This window comes from Neopelma chrysocephalum, unplaced genomic scaffold (assembly GCF_003984885.1).
Source record: "Neopelma chrysocephalum unplaced genomic scaffold, ASM398488v2 Primary Assembly neopelma1_59, whole genome shotgun sequence".
Taxonomy (NCBI): domain Eukaryota; kingdom Metazoa; phylum Chordata; class Aves; order Passeriformes; family Pipridae; genus Neopelma; species Neopelma chrysocephalum.
In genome coordinates, this window is record NW_020897714.1 from 21356883 (window position 1) to 21377444 (window position 20562).

Consider the following 20562-nt stretch of genomic DNA (forward strand, 5'->3'; position numbering starts at 1 on the left):
TGAGACACTGAGAAGTATCTCAAATTTGATGCACCTGTATATAAATATTTAATATTTTATCAGTAATTTTCCTGTTTGATTGTCACCCACCAATGTGTCTTAGTGCAAGCAGTATATTCTTACGAAACTGTAAGAAGATTAAGCTCAGACAGGATTTAAGTGTTATGTACACTCCACAGCATCCTTTGGCAGCCAGCCACAGTAGTATTTTCCTGCTACCAAATCAAGGTCACAGAGGCATGCCTTATTGTATCACATCGTTTCAATGAATACCACATACAACTTTCACATCCAAAAAAGGTATACAATAACAAATTTCATAAAGGTATTATCCTTTAATCATATACAAAAGAGCAGGAAAAAGTTCATGTTATTCAACTCTAGATACTTAAGTGAAGTAGCTGTGGGAGCTAACTAATCTCCTGCAAGGTTGCTCGACAGTCAATGGAGAAAAAAACCAGCTCCCAGAGAGTGCAATTCAGGACTCCAGCATCTTTCATAACTTTGTAAGAGCTGATCCACTTGCAAAAAATAAAACCAAACATTGACCATGATGTGGGCCACTTGGCTTTTTTTTCCTCTAATATTTACTACTGTTATAATCTTCAAGCCAAAAGCAGAGCTGTGATGAAGGAAAAACACAAGATACACCCAAGCCCATGTACAGCTGTAAAAACAGTTCTCAGAAAAGAAAGATTCAATTCTTTGAAAATGGATGAAAGAAAGGACTCCAAGCTGAGTCCTTTTGGGTGAGTCTTCTTTGACGATAAGGAGTAAAGACCATTTCACATATGGAATGGGACTAGAATATCAACTATAACAAGCAATACTGCTCTAATAAAACAACAAAATCATTTGAATCAGAGCTAGCTCACACTGGACAGAAAGCCAGCATTTCCTCACATACCACCCCTCGTTAATTTTTTTCCAACCGAACTACATTTTCCAGGTTAGCATTTCCCAAAGGAAGGAAACACACAAATTTTTTGTCCTATTCAAAAGATGGTCATAATCTTCCAGAGATGAAGGAAGCAGGGCAATAAATAGAATTACAACCTTGGACTTCTGGAGAGATATTTTTGGCCTCTTCAAGGACCTACTTGGAGGAAACCCATGGGTTAAGGCTCCAAAAGGTAGAGAGGTCTAAGGAGCTGGTTAATGTTCAAGCATCACTTCCCCCAAGCTAAGGACCAGTGCATCCCTATGAGTAAGAAATCAAGCAAAAGGTCAGGAGACCTGTATGGATGAGCAAGGAGCTTCTGGCAAAACTGAAACAGAAGGAGTAAGTTTATGGAATGTGGAAAAAGGGACAGGCCACTTGGGAGGAATATAGGCATGTTGTCAGAGTATGCAGGGATGTGATGAGGAATGCTAAAGTCCATTTGGAATTGAATCTAGCAAGGGATGTCAAGTACAACAAGAAGGGCTTCTTCTACACCTTCCTACCTTTTGCTAGAAGTAGCAAACAGAAGACTAGGAAAACTGTGGGCCCACTGCTGAATGAAGCAGGTGACAAAGGATACAGGGAAGGCAGGGTTACTGAATGCTTTCTTTGCTCAGCCTTTACTGCTAAGGCCAGCCCTCAGGAATCCCTCATTCTGGAGGCAAGAGCAAAAGTCTGGGGAATGGAAGATTTTCCCTTGGTCAAGGAGGATCAGATTAGATAGCGTTTAGTAAAACTTTACATCCACAAATCCATGGGCCCTGATGGGATGCACCCATGAGTGCTGAAGGAACTGACAGGTGTTATTGCTAAACCAGTCTCCATCATCTTTGAAAGGTCATGGAGAACAGGAGAGGTGCATGAGGACTGGAGGAAAGCCCATGTCACTCCAGTCTTCAAAAAATGTAAGAAGGAGGACCCAGGAAACTACAGGCCAATTGGCCTCACCTCCGTCAGTGGAAAGGTGATGGATCAAATCATTCTGGATGCCATCTCTAAGCATGTGGAGGAAAAGAAGGTTATTAGGAATATTCAACACAGATTCACTACGAGGAAATTATGCTTGACCAATCTGACAGCCTTCTATGAGGAAATGACTGGCTGGGTAGATGAGGGGAGAGTAGTGGATGTTGTCTGTTTTGGCTTCAGCAAGGCATTTGACACTGTGTCACATAACATCCTCATGGCTAAGATCAGGAAATGTGGGCTGGGTTAGTGGACAGGGAAGTGGGTTGAGACCTGGCTGAACATCAGAGGACTGTAACCAGCGGCGCAGTCCAGCCAGAGGCCTGTAGCGAGCGGTGTTCCCCAGGAGTCACTCTACTGGGTCCACTCTTATTTAATGTACTCACCAATGACCTGGAAGAAGGGACAGAATGTACCCTCAGCAAGTTTGCTGACAATACAGAACTGGGAGGAGGGCCTGATATACCTGAAGGCTGTGCTGCCATTCAGCGGGACCTGAGCACACTGGAGAGATGGGCAGAGAGGAACTTAATTTAGTTCAACAAAGACAAGTATAGGGCTGTGTAGGGAGGAATAACCCCAAGTACCAGTACAGGTTAGGTGTTGACCTGCTGGAAAGTAGCTCTGCAAAGAAGGACCTGGGATTCCTGGTGAACAACAGGTTAACCACAAGCCAGCAGCGTGCCCTTGTGACCAAGAAGGCCAATGGTACTTTGGGATGCACTAGGAAGAGCACTGCCAGCGGGTTGAGGGAGGTGACCTTCCACTCTACTCTGCCCTGATGAGGCCACATCTGGAGCGCTGTGTCCAGTTCCGGGCTCACCAGTTCAAAAAAGACAAGGAACTACTGGAGAGGGTCTGGTGAAGGAGTACGAAGGCGATGAGGGGATCAGAGCATCTCTCTTATGAGCAAAGGCTGAGAGAGCCAGGCCTGTGTAGCCTGGAGAAGAGACAACTGAGTGCACATCTTATCAGTGCACACAAATATCTTAAGGGGGGTGTCAAGAGGATGGGGCCAGACTCTTTTCAGCAGTTCCCAGTGACAGAGTATGGGGCAGCGGGCACAAACTGAAACACAGGAAGCTCCACTTGAATACAAGGAAAAGTTTTTTTACTGTGAAGGTGACAGATCACTGGAACAGGCTGTCCAAAGGGGTTGTGGAGTCACCTTCTCTGGAGATATTTAAAACCCACCTGGACACATCCTGTACAAGCTGCTGGGTGAATCTGCCTTATTGGGCAGGTTGGACTTGATGATCTCCAGAAGTCCCTTCAAACCCCAACCATTCTGTGATTCAGTGAAATAGCAATCTGTATTTTGTTCCTATTTTGTGAGCCATACATCACAGCAAATAGTGTATTTAGCTTCTAAGAAGTCTGGATCTTAACTTCACATTCAAAGGGCACCTATTACTCATCTAAACTATTCCCATATAACTAGAAACGAACATCTCAAATTACTTCATGTTACAAAGGTCAGCCTTCTGGTGATAGGAGACTAACAGACTAACAGCTTCCTAAATCTCTCTCCTCCAGTGTCTTCCATTCTTTAACATACACATTCTGTGTTTATTTTTTCCTAATCCTCTAATTCCAATGTGATAAATCAAAGTCTTTATTGTTTGACTTTAATTCCTTATGCTTGCTCTTTCCAGAGTGAAACCAGTTGGATCCACAAAGGAAAACCCAAGAGCAAACAAACTGTACTGGGGACAGCTGGGGAAATATTACCTAAGAGCAAATTACAAAACTAAGTTACTTGAGAATACAGACATGCTCGTATATAAATAAATTGAAAACACCCTATTCTCATGAATCTAAGTTCTCTTATTTAAATGAGCAGCTAATAAGGCTTGATGTAATTAAACCAGTGCTAGCCTGCTTTATAAAATAGTTCAGACACGTTTTTCTGGCAATTTAAGCTGTCCATGAGAAAGTAACAGCTATGGCTTATTTCAAAAGAGCAAGCACGATAAGAGCACTCTAACAAGATAGTCTTGCAATCTGATTCCGAAGGACAGATTTTACACTGCCCTTTATTTAGTTTAATAAAACCGTTTTACTTTCCTTACATTAAAGTGACCTTTTTAAGGTTACAATTAGTGCTAGTAAAATGTTGCACAGTTTTAAGTTTCCTAGAAATGAAACAGTGTCTAAAATAAATATATTTCTCAACTACACTGCATAAATTGCAAGTCCTTAAGGTACAATTCCATCATCTCTGGCTTCCCATATCTGAAAAATCTATTAAACTAATAGAAGAGAATTAAGGATAGAGATGAAATCCTTTAGCAAGCACAGAAGTTGGTAGAAAGCTTGGAAAACAGAAAAAAAAATATCCTGAAGTTATTCCTGGAAATCTTAATTAAAATTGACTAGTACTTGCCTTATGGTGATCAGACATTCAACATTGTCTTAACTTTCCATTGCTACTCTTATGAATCAAAAGCAAGAGTATTCTGAACTGATCTTTCAGAACTGAAAGTAGTCATTTATACCTGAATACAAGGTAAACACAATCAAAATGTATTCAGGTTTTTGTGTAATCATGTAGAAAAAAAATTTTAAAAATCCCAAGCAAATAACTGAAACACAGCTTTGTTTATCACGCTGCGTAAACACCAAAAAACTCCACTTTGTCCCAAACTTCCTTAGTGTGTGGGTAGACTAATGGAGGTAACTTCATGCTGCAGGGGCCTTCCATCTCAAAGTCTAGAGCTGACGCAAAAGATGCACAGAGCTCAGTAATGTAAGTCCTGGAAAACAAGACTGAAGAATAGCTCAAGACATAACAGATGAAAAACTTCAAATAACCTCTAGATAAATGTGCTATCTTCATCTGCCAGAACTGCTGCAGTTCTCTGAAATACTGAAGGTCAGGACCAACTGGAAGTGCTTCACTTGAAGTAACTAAATTGATCTTGAAGTTACATAGTACAGTTACGTAGAAGATTCTGATAACTAAAAAGTGAAATTCAGTCATCTCTGGAGAAGTCATAGTAGTTTAGATAAAGAATTATTTTATGAAGAATGAAACCTTTACTATAAAAACTGTATTTTTGCATTTTTCCTGTCTACCTATTCCTTTCAGAAGACAAGAATGAATTACCAAAATTCACTTCCTGAACACTGGTGACAGATTTTTTTTATTACTTTGAAAGAATAAAGGTAGACAACTGGAGAATATAATTGTACACAGAATCACTGTCTTTTTATCCAGTTTGCTTGTTCCAGGATCAGAATTAATAGCAAAACAAAAGATGCAGACAGGAACACTGCCAATTTAAAAATAAGAAAGGAGGCAGGCATCAAGCCCACCTTCCTGAAGGTAGGTAAACTTTGTTGGAGACGAAGTGGTTAACATAAGAGCAGTTGAATAGCAAGAGAAACTATTAGCATTCCAGAAAAGTAATACTCATAGAATCACAGAAATACCCTGAGTTGGAAGGGAACTACAAAGATCACTGAGTCCAACTCCTGGCTCTGCACAGGACAGTCCCAAGAATCACACCATGTGCCTGAGAGTGTTTTCCAAGCACTCCTTGAACTCTGGCAGGCTTGGTGCTGTGATCCCTTCCCTGGGGAGTCTGTTCCAGTGGCCAAGAAAGAAAATTTTTAAGAAAAAGGGGCATTTTTTGGTTGTTGTTGTTTTAACTCCAAAGTTATTTCTATAGACAGAATTGATAGGGGAAGATTTGTAGGTGCTGAACTCTGGAAACTTAATCACCAATTATAAATATTATGGCTATGCAGAACCTTCAAGCAAAAAGAGATGTTTCCCACTAGAGGTCAAACTGAATAAAACCAAACCTTACTTGCTTTAATCCCCCTATATCCAACCAACATGAAAAGGCAAGACCAAAGAGAGAGGGGAGGGTGGGGGAGAGGAGGAGAGTCCACAAAGCCTGCAGCTTTCATCGTTACATATCTCATAACCTGATCATTTCCTTATAGCACTTTTAAGAAGTTTCAATATGAATCAACAAAAATAGTTCCGTAAAGTAGGTCGTTGCTGCAGCAACCAGGCGGCTGTTTGGACTACTCCCTGCCACAATGACCTACTTTTCCAGTTATACGTAATCATTGTAGTAAGAGCCGAATTTTCCTTCCCTATGGAGCTGCTCCAAGAGGATTCCTGCACCATAGCCGAACTTTATTCCTAACTGGGACAGAGAAAGGCTTCATTTGAGCAGGTACAAGCAGCAGGTCGGTTCTGCTCCTCTGTTTCATATTTAGAAGCGTTGGTGGCTAAAGGTTAAGTGAAACCTTATATGAGCTCAGAGTTCAAGAAGTATCAAGCCAGTGTTCAAAACCAGAGGAACTGATAAAGAATGGAAGGGAAAGGTGTGAAAAGGAACAGCAGCTCGTGAACAGCGTGTCCCCTGCCAGAATCAACAGCTGACATCAAACTTCGGCACAAACAGGCTGCTCCAGCACCACCATCCAAGCACAGGCTAATGGATATGATCCTTTATTACAGGTCTAAATAACTAAATCTGCATAAAAGAAAAACCCTGGTGAACGGCAGGTAAAGCTAACATGTTTTTAAACCCTATTTAACCCTGCATGGGCTGGAGAGGGGAGATAAAGGTACCTTACAAATTTAGGAAGAAATGTTGACAATTGCAAAATTTCCTGTTTCCTGTTGCTGTTAATAACCATTACCTTATGACAAAGGAAAAAAGATCACCAGTGCAAGTTTTCATTAAAGTATATCAAACCTATAAAGGAAATAATTATCTCTATAGAAATAAGCCTGTAAAGCTTCAAACATCAATCAGACTGACTTGTACTTAGGTGGTTTTTGATCAATTTATCCAACTCCAAGTTCAAAAGTTTTAATTGAAGGTAAAATGTAAGAGATACAAGAAGACTAACACTTCCAAGCAAAAAACCAACTCATTCCAAGAAAAGGCAAGCCAGGCATTACCATATAGTACACCCTAATTAAAACTCCAGTTAACAGAAAGATTCTGACAGATACAGACCATTTGATAAAAGCAGAAAAACAAAGAACACAGAAAAACTCTCCAAAGGTTACTTTACCTTACGTCTTCTTAAAACTTCTAAGTTCAGCAGGAAAAACTGCAATTGGTGACAATATGGTACAGAGAGTGGAAAAGCTTTCGAAATTTCCTCCACACTTTCACTTGGGTACAAATCACTTATATTGAGATAACTGTTCCTAAAAATCTAATACTCTTCAAACAGAATATTTAAAAAACCACCCAAACTCCCTAAAAATTATTTTTTACTTTACCACTGCAACTTGACAAGCCCTAGAGCACCAACTGCAAAGGCAGGATTCTGGAAGGAAGAAGGACTAGTAGAAGAAAAAAAATTGTATAATTATGAAAAAACAGGAAAGGCTGCTGCTGCAAGAGCAACACATGATCACTAGTAACACTTCTCAATTTGAATGCATGACCTCCAATGCCAAAAATGCAAGCTCCATTGTGCTGTCTCATATGGAAGTAGTAAAGAACTGGAGTAAAACTTTCAGTAAATGCAGGATTGAAGAACTTTGCCTTGAAAAACTAACACAGTATTTCACTGTTGGCACTGAAAGAGACAGGTTGGTAGAGTTATATTTAAAAGAATGCAGAAGGCCAAATTCTAAAATGTAATAATAGGAAGATTCACATTATCCCCCACAAACTCATGATTTTCCTCATGGCTTAGAAGAAAGATACATTACTCCTGAAATAAAGTACTTCTCACCAGTGTATTTACTGGCAACTAGCTTACAGAAAGGAAATTTCAATTGAATGAAAAACCCCTACTCACTGAAGAACACCATGAACTATATGATCCAAACCAATTTTATAGAGATCTCCCCAGATTAAGAAAGCCTTGAAATAAAAGGGGGAAATACATCACAATTAAAGCCGAACAATCAACATCACAGCAATTTACAACTTTTTGCTTTGTCATAAACTGAAGAAACTGCACATCAGTAGATGTTTCCAAGTCATACCAATGAAAGAGTATGCTGGAGAGAAAAAATTAAAAATTGAAGTCTCTTATAGCAAGTCGTTTAAAGAAGCATTCACAGGATTTAGGATATACTGTGTTATAGCAGTAAACAGCAAATAGCTCCACTGTCTAAAAAGAAACAGATAAAGCACAGTAAACTAGATCTTATTAAGCCTGTCATCTACTGAAAAATAATGTTGGAAAGTCACAGGAATTATCCCTAGGCAACCCAAATAAAACAAATAATTCAGATGCCATCCTTTGCTTGATCACCCTCATTAAGACTTGGATGGTTTCGACTTCTGGAGTTCACTCACAGCAAGACTTAAAAAAACAAAGAACAAAACCAAAATGCAACCTCATCCCCAATCAAAGATCCTTCTGAAAACTGGATTGCAAAAAACTACTCTGCAGAATATTTTCTTTTAAATGCATGTCTCAGTTTGCAGATGTAGTCATGCTTTTCCCATGAGAGGGGAAAAAGGAAAAAAATAATAGGCAATCTCTGCTGAAAGTTGGGATGTTTTCTTCTGCTTTAAGAGTACTAGAAAAAAAAAGAACTTGTTTATTCTCTAGAATATGAAACATGAAGGAGAAAAAATGAAAAAAAAAAAATCACTTGATGACACAAAATTTACAGACAGAAAATTTCAACTCAGAGGAAACTCACAAGAGAACACAGGAAAACCAACATTTACTCCATTCTTCAATGAATCCAATATATTGGAAATCAAATTATTAACTATTTTCAATGCCAGTTGCTCTGTAAAATGTAGTTTCACAATTCTCTGTATGCTTCTGCAGTACTTCAGAACTGCAGAGACAGTGAGGTAAAGCTTGTCATGACTTTCTATACCTTCAGTGCACAGCAAACTTGTAACCACACAGACCACAACCATGTTTTATGAACTATGCAAGGCCTGAAGCAACAAGCAGCCCACATGAACAAGTTGTCTATTTATTAATTCCTCTTTCTGATTCAGGTTGCCCTCTCCTCTTTCTGTTCTTTCAATCACTACTTTGCCCTCCTCCCCCCTGCCACTTGCAGCACAGTTTACCCTTCACCTACAAGGTCAGTAGAACACTGTCACTGAGAAACACAAAAAAACCCCAAACCTGCAAGCACTGAACTCCACGGGTTCCTTACTATAAAAAATAAAGCATTTCCTAGGTCATGGATTTCACACTTTGGATTGAAAACAGATAGAAAAATCCAAGTTTTCCTTTCAGGAATTGTTCCTAAGTAACCTGTGCTGTAGACATTTCATCTCCATCACTGAAGAATTAATAACATGTATTCATACTTCACAACGTCCCCATATGAGCTTAAACAGAATTTTTTCAACATTTCTAGCTTTCGTTTTGAAGGGATAGGGGCTTGTGTTCTGAAAGGATAAACTTACAGGGCAGGAACTTTACAGCCTTTACTTTTCATGTCTGTGAAAGAGCCACAAACATCCTTATAGATGTTAGAGAAGAAATGCATGTGAGTGAACAGGAAAGGAAACACTTTCCTACAAATTAGAAAATAGCGAGAAACAGTAAATTTCTAAAGCAGGCTGAGAAAATTTCCCTAGTTTAGCTGCAGGAGGAAGCAATGCATAACACAAAGGTGGATATCATCACATGCCTGTCAACACAGAAATTAGATTTGCAGGACACATCCTAACCAATGTTCAGCTGTGTGAAATCCCTTCGATTACTGATAATCTGAACAGGTTTTGTTTTATTGCAAGAAACTTGTTGCATTCGCACTTTTCAAAGAGATTATAAGCAACAGTTTGACACCTGAATTTACTTCTGAAACCCTGAGTATTATGAAATTCTTATTTCCTACCCAGGTTTACCAACATTGAATTTCAGACCTTTCAAATACTAATGCAATTTCTAAAAAAGAATTAAAAAAGTACAGAATTTACAAAAACCATGCATATTTTAGGAAGTTCTGCTCACTGAAGCTCAGTTACTGTCTAAACTAATGCAAACAAAGCTTAAGTGTTTATTTTTATTATCTCCACCAATAATTGGTATGCTCTCATATTTGTAACTGTTCCAAAAGTATAGACATACATGTAGACTTTTGCCACAGTCATCTCCACTCACCCACTTGTACAGAACATTGAAATATTGACCTGTCCTTTCCAGTCTATACTTCACCTCCGCTAAAGCTTTATTACCTCATAGAAAACACATTTACACACACAAAAGTCCAAAGCAATGAAAGCAAACGCTTTATGGTGACCTGAAAAACAAATGGAGGCTTCAGGGTTAGAAGAACATTGCAATTATAGTTCACCTCTTGACCTAGATTGCAAAGAACGTGGAAGCCAGAAGTACACAGAAGCACACAAATTAACCTTGCTCCACAATAAATTCAGAGTTCTGAGAAATACAGTGAAATGTATTGCACCAGAATATGATGAAGTTCTTACTCTGGTAATCAAATCCAGTCCTTTCCTAGAGGTTACCAAAGGTACAGCTATTAAACCTGCTAAAATGTGATATGCAAATGAGTAAGCCCATGGAACACAAAGCCACATACGCTCACACTACTTACACAACTGATTCATGATCAAGCTCACTTTTGGCTTTTTAGGTCACTATGGGAAGGTCAAAAAATTCCCTGAAGCAAAGAGTTTCTTTCAATATGCAAATAAATACATCACAGACTTTAGTGTGACTTCTACACTGAAAAAATGGCCGACTTTGCCGGCAGCTTGACCTTCCTCCTATCACAGGTTATATAACTAACCTGAAAACCTGCCAGCCACTGAGACAGAGCATGGAAAAGAATCACTTTTGAAAATAAAGGCTTCCAATCTGTAGATAAACTGCAAGAAACCAAAAAGTTCAGGCAGTATGCAATGATAAACAGGCTTTTCTGCAATACTTGCATAGTATGTTTGAAGAGTAGCTTGCATTGGTAGGAATAAAGACATTTTCATAAACTGGAGGAGAATATACTTTATTGCATTAAAATGGTCAAAAGAGAATGATAATATATAAAATATCTTGCTTTGAACAACTGTTGCAGAATTCATTGACACTGCTACATACTGATCAGTTAAGGAAAAAAAAATTCTGTATTCTTGATTGCCTAAATACAGCTGCTTTCACATTCACCACAGATGGTGTTTGTTGGGGGTTATCACCCTCCTCTTTTGTGACCAGAGCAGGTAACACTGCAAGTTGCAGACAGAATACCTTCCCCTACTCAAATAAAGAATGTGATCTATTGATACTTAAGTAAAATAAAAATAGATTACTTGTCACAAGAGAAAGAAGACTAAAATAATACTATTCAGTTGTTTCAAAATTACATTTCTCCCTTGGCATCAAAGTCCACACACTACTTTTACATATCAAGAACTACCCGGGTCTTCTCTTGATATCCACAAACCCGGAGATTAGCGATGTAAAACCAGCATCTAAAATCTCAAAACTTCTTACCTTAGGAATTAAGATTCCTTCCAGATCAATCTTGCAGTAAAAAAAAGCAAATTGTAAAAATGCTCACTTGAATTCTTCTGGCCTATAGTAACTGTTATTTGCAAAAAACAACTTACTGAACACTTAGTATAAAATTGGATTTGCAGTACCACTTGTTCCCTCTAGACCAACCAGCCTAGTCTTCTTGTCCAATTTAATAATAGTTACATTACAGAATCTAGTGATACAAGATCCTTCACCAAAATAAGGAAACAAGCACAGTGCAATTTCTCAGCTAGCAGGCTTATTTCTCACATTCTGACAGTTTGACAAAAAATAAATTGCACCTTTTCCATAACACAGTAAAAAGGCCAACACTTATTTTCAACAATATAACTTCAAAGGGTGTCAACAAATGGCAAGCCACAGAAGAAACCAATAATCCTCTTCCAAAAACAGCCGGTGGTTAGTACACAAATGAGCAACGCAGGCCACAGTTACACGGCCATTGTAATCTGGCTCAAATCCACACTGCCATTGAAAGAAATGGAACCTGCCCTTCCCATTCTTCGCCTCTTCACCACTACTACTGTGACCTTTTTGCTGGCACAATCTACCACAGAGCTAATCCCACCAAAACTGGTAATTAATCTCTTTTGGACAGATTGATGAGCTGAACTGGCTCACCACAGGGCTGTGTGCTATCATAAAAGGGTGGAACCAACCCTTTCATTAACAACGCAGGATTAAACCCATGAGGACATACGTCAGTGTGCTTCAGTGACGTACTTTGTAAATCATAGGACTCAATCATATAACACGAATTATAGAGGGAATCACTGAACTGAGGGCATCCCATCACGACATGCAACTCTGAAAAGTAGCTACAGATTTTTTACAGATTATTCACCCTCAATTTAGTGGGCTGGTTGGACAAAAGTGCTCCAAGTGGCACACACTGCACTACAGGTGAAGCTACTCATTAAAGGGTATCATGGATTGTATTGGGTTTGCATGGCCAGGTTTTGATAGCAGGGGAGTCACATGGGTGGCTTCTGTGAGAAGCTGCTGGAAGCTTCCCAAATGTCTTTCAAGGCCAATGCCAGACAGCTCCAACACAGACCTGCCGCTGGCCAAGGTAGCACCTCTGGGGTAACATATTTAAGAAGGGGAAAATGTTACTGCTCAGGAGCCAATTGCAGCCAGAGAGGAGTGAGAATACATGACAGGAACAACCCTGCAGACACTCGGGTCAGGGAGAGAAGAGGGTGAGGAGTTGCTCCAGGCGCCAGAGCTGAGATTCCCCTGCAGCCCATGGTAAAGACCATGGTGGGGCAGGCTGTCCCCCTGCAGCCCACAGAGGTCCATGGTGGAGCAAATATCCACTTGCAGCCCCTGGAGGTCCCTACACTGCCCAAGGGAGGCTGTGACCCTGTGGGAAGCCAGTGCTGGATGAGGCTCCCAGCAGGACCTGTGGACCCGTGCAGGGAGGAGCCCACACTGGAGCAGGTTTGCTGGCAGTACTTGTGACCCCAGAGGGGACCCAACACCGGACCAGTCAGTTCCTGATGGGTGGAACCCTGTGGAAGGGACCGATGTTGGAGCAGTTAACGAAGAACTGTAGCCCATGAGAAGCACTCATTGGAGAAGTTTGTGGAGGACTGTCTTCCCTGGGAGGGATCCCACACTACAGCACAGAAGAGTGTGAGGAGTCCTACCCTCCAAGGAGGAAGGTGCAACAGAGACAAAGTGTGATGAACTGACCAAAATCCCCATTCCCCATCCCCCTGTGTTGCCTTCCTGTGAGCCCAGGAAGAAGGGAGGGATGCGAGAAAGGTGCTTTAAGAATTCAGTTTATTTTTCATTAGCCCATTCTGATTTGATTGGTAAAAAATTAAGCTAAATTAATAAACTGTCCCTGTGATGGTAATTACTAAATGACCTCTCCTTGTCCTTATCTTAACCCACAAGCCTTTCATTGTATCTTCTCTTCCCTGTCCAACTGAAGAGGGGAATGACAGAGAGCCTTTGGTGGGCTTGATGTTAAATATTTCATAAATCAAATAGATTTTCATTGTAAGTGCTACACAATAAAAAGAAACTTAAAGGGATGTCTTTAGCAGGGAAGTCATAAATATTTCAGTGCATTGCTTTTTACATACCAAGCATGTCACCAAAATTAGTAAGTATAATACACAAATTTTGCCTACTTGAAGTACAGATGTGAAACTGAAACTACTCACAGAATAATTTTGTTGACAAACTTTCTCCACCAGTCTCCCATCCAAACAAACAGGACAAATCATACCTACATAAGATGAAACTATAGGCATATTTTCAAAACGAGACACATAAAATAGAAAAATTAAATAGATACTACTGAAGGATGTCTAAGTATTAATTTTTTAAAACAAGTTCCAATTTCCATGAATTGCACTGATTGTCCTGGAAATAAAACTTTTTTTTTTTTTTGCTCAGGTTTTCATTTTTAATATGCTTGAAATACAAGTGTAAAAAAAAAAAAAAAGCACAGTTTTTCTTTCCCCTAAATCAATAGCAACATCTGCCACAATAGCAGCTAACTTGGCGGGATGTTGAACACATCAATATTCTCAAAAAATCTAATAGATACACAAAATAAATTTTATTACTCTTACTTTAGAAGTGAAATTTGTTCTCTTCAGGAATGATTAGAAAAAGAAATACAAGGATTGGCAAGGTCAGACTATCCATCTTTACAAAATCAATTTCTGCACACCAGCATTTTAACTAGCATATCAAAGACATACATACACAGTCAAAAAGACAAACTAAAAGTAGTAAATTATTACCCAAAGTAAATTCTTATGCAGCAACTAACAGAATGTTTGCATTTCTTTTCAAGTATTGTGATCAATTGCCACTCTCTACTAAAACCAGGGCTAAATGAAACCCTCCCCTAAGTGATTTTGCAAAACATGAGATCCCGTTCTCCTTAATATGGAAAAGTTTGTGAGCACAAACAAATTTTTTCAGAAGTAGGTAATGGTTACTTGTTGGAGTATGCAAGTTACATTCTCTGTCTCCTCTGTTGACACAATTAGATGTGAGCTTATTCTGGTGCCAAATGTTTAATGGCAATTGACAAAACTTTCTTTAAGAGAGCATTAGCTTGATTTTCCATTTAATATCTCCCTCCATCATTTCTCCATCACTTTTTACTGCACTGAATAACTTCTCTCTCTCAGGTGTTGATCTGTGAACAACACTGTGAACTCATTACATAGAAAAAACATGTCTCAACGAAAGCATATCTTGATCTATGTGACAACTTGAAAGAAGGAACAATAAGAAGAAACAAAACAGAACCAGGAAAAAAAACCGAAGTGAGTTGAGGGAGGCCCTGGCATTTGTTACGTAGCATTCATGAATTTAGAACAGGTAGGCTGAATGCCAGGAGAAAGGAGGTCAGTAAGACCATGTGACTGCTTAGTAATTAGACTTGCACAATAGTGCAATTACACAAAAATATTAGTTCACAATTGTTACATGACTGCTTAAAAAGTTAATCAGAAAGCACCTCTGTACTAAAGGTTGCTATTTGCCAGATTGAACACATACTTGTTAAAATGAACTGTAACTTGTGACTCTGCAGAGTTACAACACTCTAACAAGAAACTAAACCTTCTGGTTTCTTGTATTCTTTCACCATTTTTCCTCATATCCATTGTGTTAGTCATACTTTGACAGAGAAGATTTTTGCCCAGGGCACTAGGACCATACACAGACCAGAACATAAACTCTGGTGTCTATCAACTCAAATTAGGAAAGGACCAACGTAAATTCACACCAGGAGATTAAATTTGACTCATGTTCCTAATGCTGAAGGACTTCTGCTCCTAGTCTCAAATAAAATGTTTTTAACTAATTCAACACACTACTCCACAGGCGTGCAAGCAAGGATCTTGCTTATGGTCATCAAGTGACCAAGAACATAAAATGCTTAATCACTAATTACAAGTGTGAAATGAGACTGGCAAACCAAAGAACTGCATCATAAGCCTTGTGTATACATTCTGTGAATATTTGTGTTTGCATTGGTTAAAAATAAACCCAAACTATTGGAACCTAAAATGGATTCGTACCAAACTAGTAACTGTTCATTTAAATATAAATTTATTAAGAACCACCATAATAAATATACAGCTTTAGCAGCTAGTTAGTCTATAAAGTTATTGTACTTTTAAACTTGAAAAAAACCTGAAGATCTCACAAAAGCAGGCTGTGCAGGCAGCAAGATTTTCTACTCAAATCCACGTGCAGCATGTGCCTCGAGGACATTTGAGCCCCAGGAGACCATCTGCTTTGGATAGGAGAGTTGTAATTTACCCAAAAATTCAGTCCCTCTAACCAGCAACTAAAAAAAGGTGGTTTTCTTCAAATGCAAAATGCAGTGGAGGGACTAGCTGTCTTTTAGAACAGCAAGAACACTGTTAAAGTAAACCAACCAGCAAATATATCACGCAGAAACATACTCAAGGACTGTATTAGCTAATGATCATATTCCGTAGTTATTGAAGAGCCATGGAAATAGCACTCAGGACATAAACTTCCTTCTGCTGGAATCAAAGTTCACATTTGTCTATCATTCACTAGCTCAGAGAATGTAACCAAAAGCTGTTTAGCATTTCAACTGCAAAGCACATTAGAGACATACGAAGTATTCTTAAGACGTGATTTCCTTAACACTTTAAAATTTGTGCCAATTGCCCACATTCTTTTAAAACTTAAGTAGCTGTTCATGCTTCATCCACAAAACTAAGACCTCTAATCTTCTTTATGAAGTCAAAATGTTATTAAAAAAACTTATCCCCTTCAAAACTAAAACAATTTAAAAGTCTCTATAAAAGAAATGTACAACATGAATCTCAGAGAAGGGAAGTATTTAACAATTATTATTCTTCAGTGGTATGAACATTATTTTTGTCAGTGAAAATGGAATAACCACCAAGTTAAACTCCACAGAAGACATTTTTAGTATTTCTATCTCCTGAAAACCAGAAATAGGACCATAAAAAAAACTTCTCAAAATTTGAAAAAAACCCCCAAACCTCCAAAGGCAAGTTACTTTGTTGGTAAGTTATTTAATGACCTGGGATACAAATTAATTAAATCTCAAAGAAATAATCCTTGAAGTGAACTGAAACCCATACTGAAATGTATCTAAACTTTGTTACTCTTCTATGATGTAATGTTAAGTCAAGTTTCATTGTGCTTGTTCCATAGTTAGGCAACTTCTCAGCATCATAGTCTGGGCAGGCTAAGTTCACAAGCATTTCATGTTCCTGACACCATATGGATAGACACAAACTCTCCTGCATTATCAATCCTTTTAAAAGGGTAACAATTTTCAGATCCCTAGTGATGCTTTAACTAACTTCACATGACAAGCAAGCACAGAAGTCCCTTTAACCTCTGCCTTACTATGGCACACATTTAGTGTGGGAGCACCAGTCACAACTCCACAGTAAAGTTCATTTCTATATTCAGTAGGAGGATTGAAGGTGTAGGAGAGATCTGCATGCTCCAGAAAGGAACAGTGCACACCAAATCTGCCAGAGCTCGAGAAGCGTTTGGACATCGATCTCAGGCACATAGTGGGATTCTTGGGGCTGTCCTGTGCAGGGCCAGGAGCTGGACTCTGAGATCCTTTTGTGTCCCTTCCAACTCAAGATATTCTTCCCTGCAGGAACGCTACTCTGAGAAATTGCTTTTTGAGCTAAGCGAGCAGCTTCACAGTTTTTCCGGGACGGAGTCGCCCTGGGGCTGGCGAAGTCGCCCTGAGGTTCCCGGCTGCCCAGAGGTCCCGAGACAGTGCAAGGCCTCCGGGCTGCTCCCCACGGGACCAGCGGGCATCAGCGGGCGAGGGACCGGGCACAAGGACCCCCTTCCCCGGGAGCCCACGGCCCTCCGGCCCCGCACTGCCCGGCTCCTTCTCGCCGCTCCCTGTCCGGGCGCCGCGGTCCGGGCGGGCGCAGGGCCGGATACGTAACAGCGGCGGGGCCGCGGGGAGGGCGCGCGGGCAGGGGAAGCCGGCGCTGGCGGCGGCCCAATCGGGTGCGGAGGGGAGGGGATGGTGGGGAGGCAGCGTGACCGCATACATAACGCGGGGATTAGGGCCCCGCGGCGCCCCGCACTCACCGCCACCTGTTGATGCCCACGTTGGAGGAGCCGGCGAACCAGGGGTCCAGGATGTAGACGCAGCGCACCGTGTCGGCGCCCTGGATGCATTCCCGCAGCGCCGGGTTGTCGTGGAGCCGCAGCCCCTTGCGGAACCAGTGTACGGCGTTCACACCCATGCCGGGCGCGGGCGCTCAGCGGGAACCGCTGCCGCCCGCGGGGGCGCTCATGGCCCGGCGCCGCCGGGCGAGCACGGACGGGCGGCCCGCGGGGCCTCGCTTGCGGGTGGTTCTAGGACCCGGCGGACACGGCGGGAGCGGCCACCCAGCGGGGACGCATCACCCCGCGGGGCCCCCGCGCCGGGGAGAGCGGGGCCGAAGGGAGGGAGGGAGGGAGGAAGCGCTGTGTCCGGCGGTGGCTGCGGGGCGGTGAGCGCGCCGTGCCCACGGAAAGCGCCGTCCGTGCCGCCGCCGCCTCCTCGCCGCTCGCCCTGTGACTGCGCCGGGCGCGGGGCTGCGCCGGGCGCTCCGCCCCGCCCCCCGCCGCCCATTGGCCGACGGCGACCCCACGTGACTGCCGGCCCTCACGTTTCTGAGGTGTGTTCGATACCGCCGGCCCCGGGGGGGCGGACGGCTGGACCGGGCGGGCCCGCGCCCGCGCCGGGCCGGGAGGCGGCTCGCAGAGCCCGCGATCCCAGCGGGAATCCCACCCGCTGGGGCGGCGCGGGGTCGGCGGGCCGCGGTGGGAGGGCGGAGACCGCGGGCTGGCCCCCCCCCCCCGGGGGTCGGGGGGGCGGGACCCGGATGAGCACGGGGCCGCGAGGCGGCTCTTAGTGGCGCCGGTTCCTGCCGGGACGCGCACGCGTCGCGCGCCCGCTGGCCTGTTATGTATAGCGCCGCGCGCGCGCCCTCGGCGGGGGCGCGCACAGGCGGCGGCGCGGCCCCGCTCACACCCCCGGGCGGTGCCCACCGATCCCAGCGCACTACGTCCCATCCCATCCCGCGGGAAACAGGCGGGGCGCTTATATAAGCGTGTGCGTAGGGAGCAGATGTTGGACCGCAGGATCTCCAGAGGGTCCTTCCAGTTACGTGATTCTGTGAAACAGGCCGAAGTCTCGGTGCCTGCTGCAGCCGTGAAGGGCTGGGCAAAAGTGCTGGACAGAAACCCCCACGGGCAAGAGAGAGCGGCTCGGCTGTGCGGTGCTGCCACAACCAAACACACTTGAAAGCAGCAGAATGAGTTGTCTCTCCAGCGCTGCATCTAAACTCATTATCAGTAAATGGTGAATATCTCACGTCTTTTAATTACAGAGGTCAAAACACGGTCTGGGTGCTGCCTACACAGCAGGTTTCCCTGTACCTGCTCCGGGGTTACTCGGGGCACGGCCAGCAGCTGATGGAGGCATCACACTGATAGGACTCAGTAGAGCCATTTCTAGTCTTTACAGGACAGCTGTGGATTGCAATTCAAATCTACAGCTTCCAGGGTGTTCACAGACAAGTGGGTAGTAACAGCAAGTGTTGCCATTGGAAATAATGTCTCACGGAAAAGACAGAGGACTCTAATCAGCAGTACTGACTTTTCTTGCCCTCCGGAAGAACCAGACTGGTACTTTAAGAACTGTAGTTTTTCTTTCTCCTAAAATATTTTTTCTGCTAACACACACAGAAAGTATATGTCAAGTCAACAAAGTCCCTTCACACTTTTCTTTCCTCACTTTGAATGACTTAATAAACAGAGTAACAGAATCACAGAATCATTTAGCTTGGAAAAGACCTCTAAGATCATCAAGTCCAATCTTTGACCGATCTCCTTGTCAACTAGACCATAGCACTAAGTGTCGTGTCCAGTCATTTCTTGAACACCTCCAGGGATGGTGAGTCCACCACTGCCCTGGCCAGTCCATTCCAATGTTTAACAATTCTTTCTATGAAGAAATTCTCCCCAATGTCCAACCTGAACTTCCCCTGGTGCAGCTGGAGGCTCTGTCACTAGTTGCTGGGAGAAGAGGCCGACCCCCACCTGGCTACAAGCTCCTTTCAGCAGGTTGAAAATGTCATCAATGATCAAGGTATGATAGCAGCAAAGGACCCAGCCATGATTAGAATCCCTTTCTATTTGATCTTACTCAAAATTTCTCTCTAAAAAGTATGGAGGCTGAACAGTTCTTAAGCACTGACTTTAACAATAGCATAAAATAAAATGTTTTTCAATTATTACTTTGTTATATGTAGAACATCATATTCCACAGCTCATCATTCTGGTCCAAGAAGAATATATGGGATCCTGTCATATACACCCTTCCTGCAACTCAAAAGTTGGAGCAGTTTGGGGCATTGTAAAGTTGAACATTCTTTTATCAACTAATAAAAATTACATTCTTCCATGCCTGTTTTTTGGTTTATTTTGTTTAATTTTTATCCTTAAGAAATGCCAAACATTGGGTATATAATTGTCAAAGAAATAAAATAGAAAAAGAAAATTTGGTTGTTAATGACCACTGTCTGTCAAACTCATTTGAATTCTGTAATTTTTGAGCACATTAGAGAAGTAGAGTTCTTATTTTCAAGGAAAGTCACCTCACAATATAGTTTTTATTTCAACTTTTAAACTGCTCATTCATACTCTTTATGTTCCCTGCTAGCCTCCCACAAGGCTGCCACACTGAAGATGGCCCTGAATAAAGTCCAGCATCAACCAATCTGCCTTTGAGGGAATACTGAGGTGGAAGCAGCCCTTCCTCACTAGACCCTATGGCTTCATAAGCAAATTGCAACCATGAAAACCATCACCCTGTAAGCTGTTTGTTGCTACAGGCTAAATAACAACCGTAGTATATCATTAGCGTATCATTATGTCAAAACACTCTTTGGCTCTAGCCATACCTTCTATGCTAGACAGTTTGTTCTTGATTTAGAAGTGGAAGGAAGGTGAAGAATGTATTAATTAAAATGTCTACTCTCAAGGGAAGAGTCTCTCCAAGTTAGTTGGAAAAGAAAACAGAATCACAGTTAATCAAGGAACTCATAAAAGTAAACCTCACTACTGTGTTCTCTTGTGAATAACTTATTTTTTAACAATTGCTAATT

General features: G+C 41.9%; 1 protein-coding gene across 1 annotated transcript in view; it reads right to left on the reverse strand.

Annotated features, from left to right (window-relative positions):
- The window catches only part of CRY1 (cryptochrome circadian regulator 1), a 40407-nt gene extending 22747 nt beyond the window's left edge, over nt 1–17660 (reverse strand). Inside the window, exon 1 of the mRNA XM_027680404.1 lies at nt 17495–17660. Within this exon, the coding sequence (XP_027536205.1) occupies nt 17495–17652 (158 nt within the window). The 5' untranslated portion in view covers nt 17653–17660. The remainder of the gene's footprint in view (nt 1–17494) is intronic.
- Nucleotides 17661–20562: the final 2902 nt, after the last annotated feature.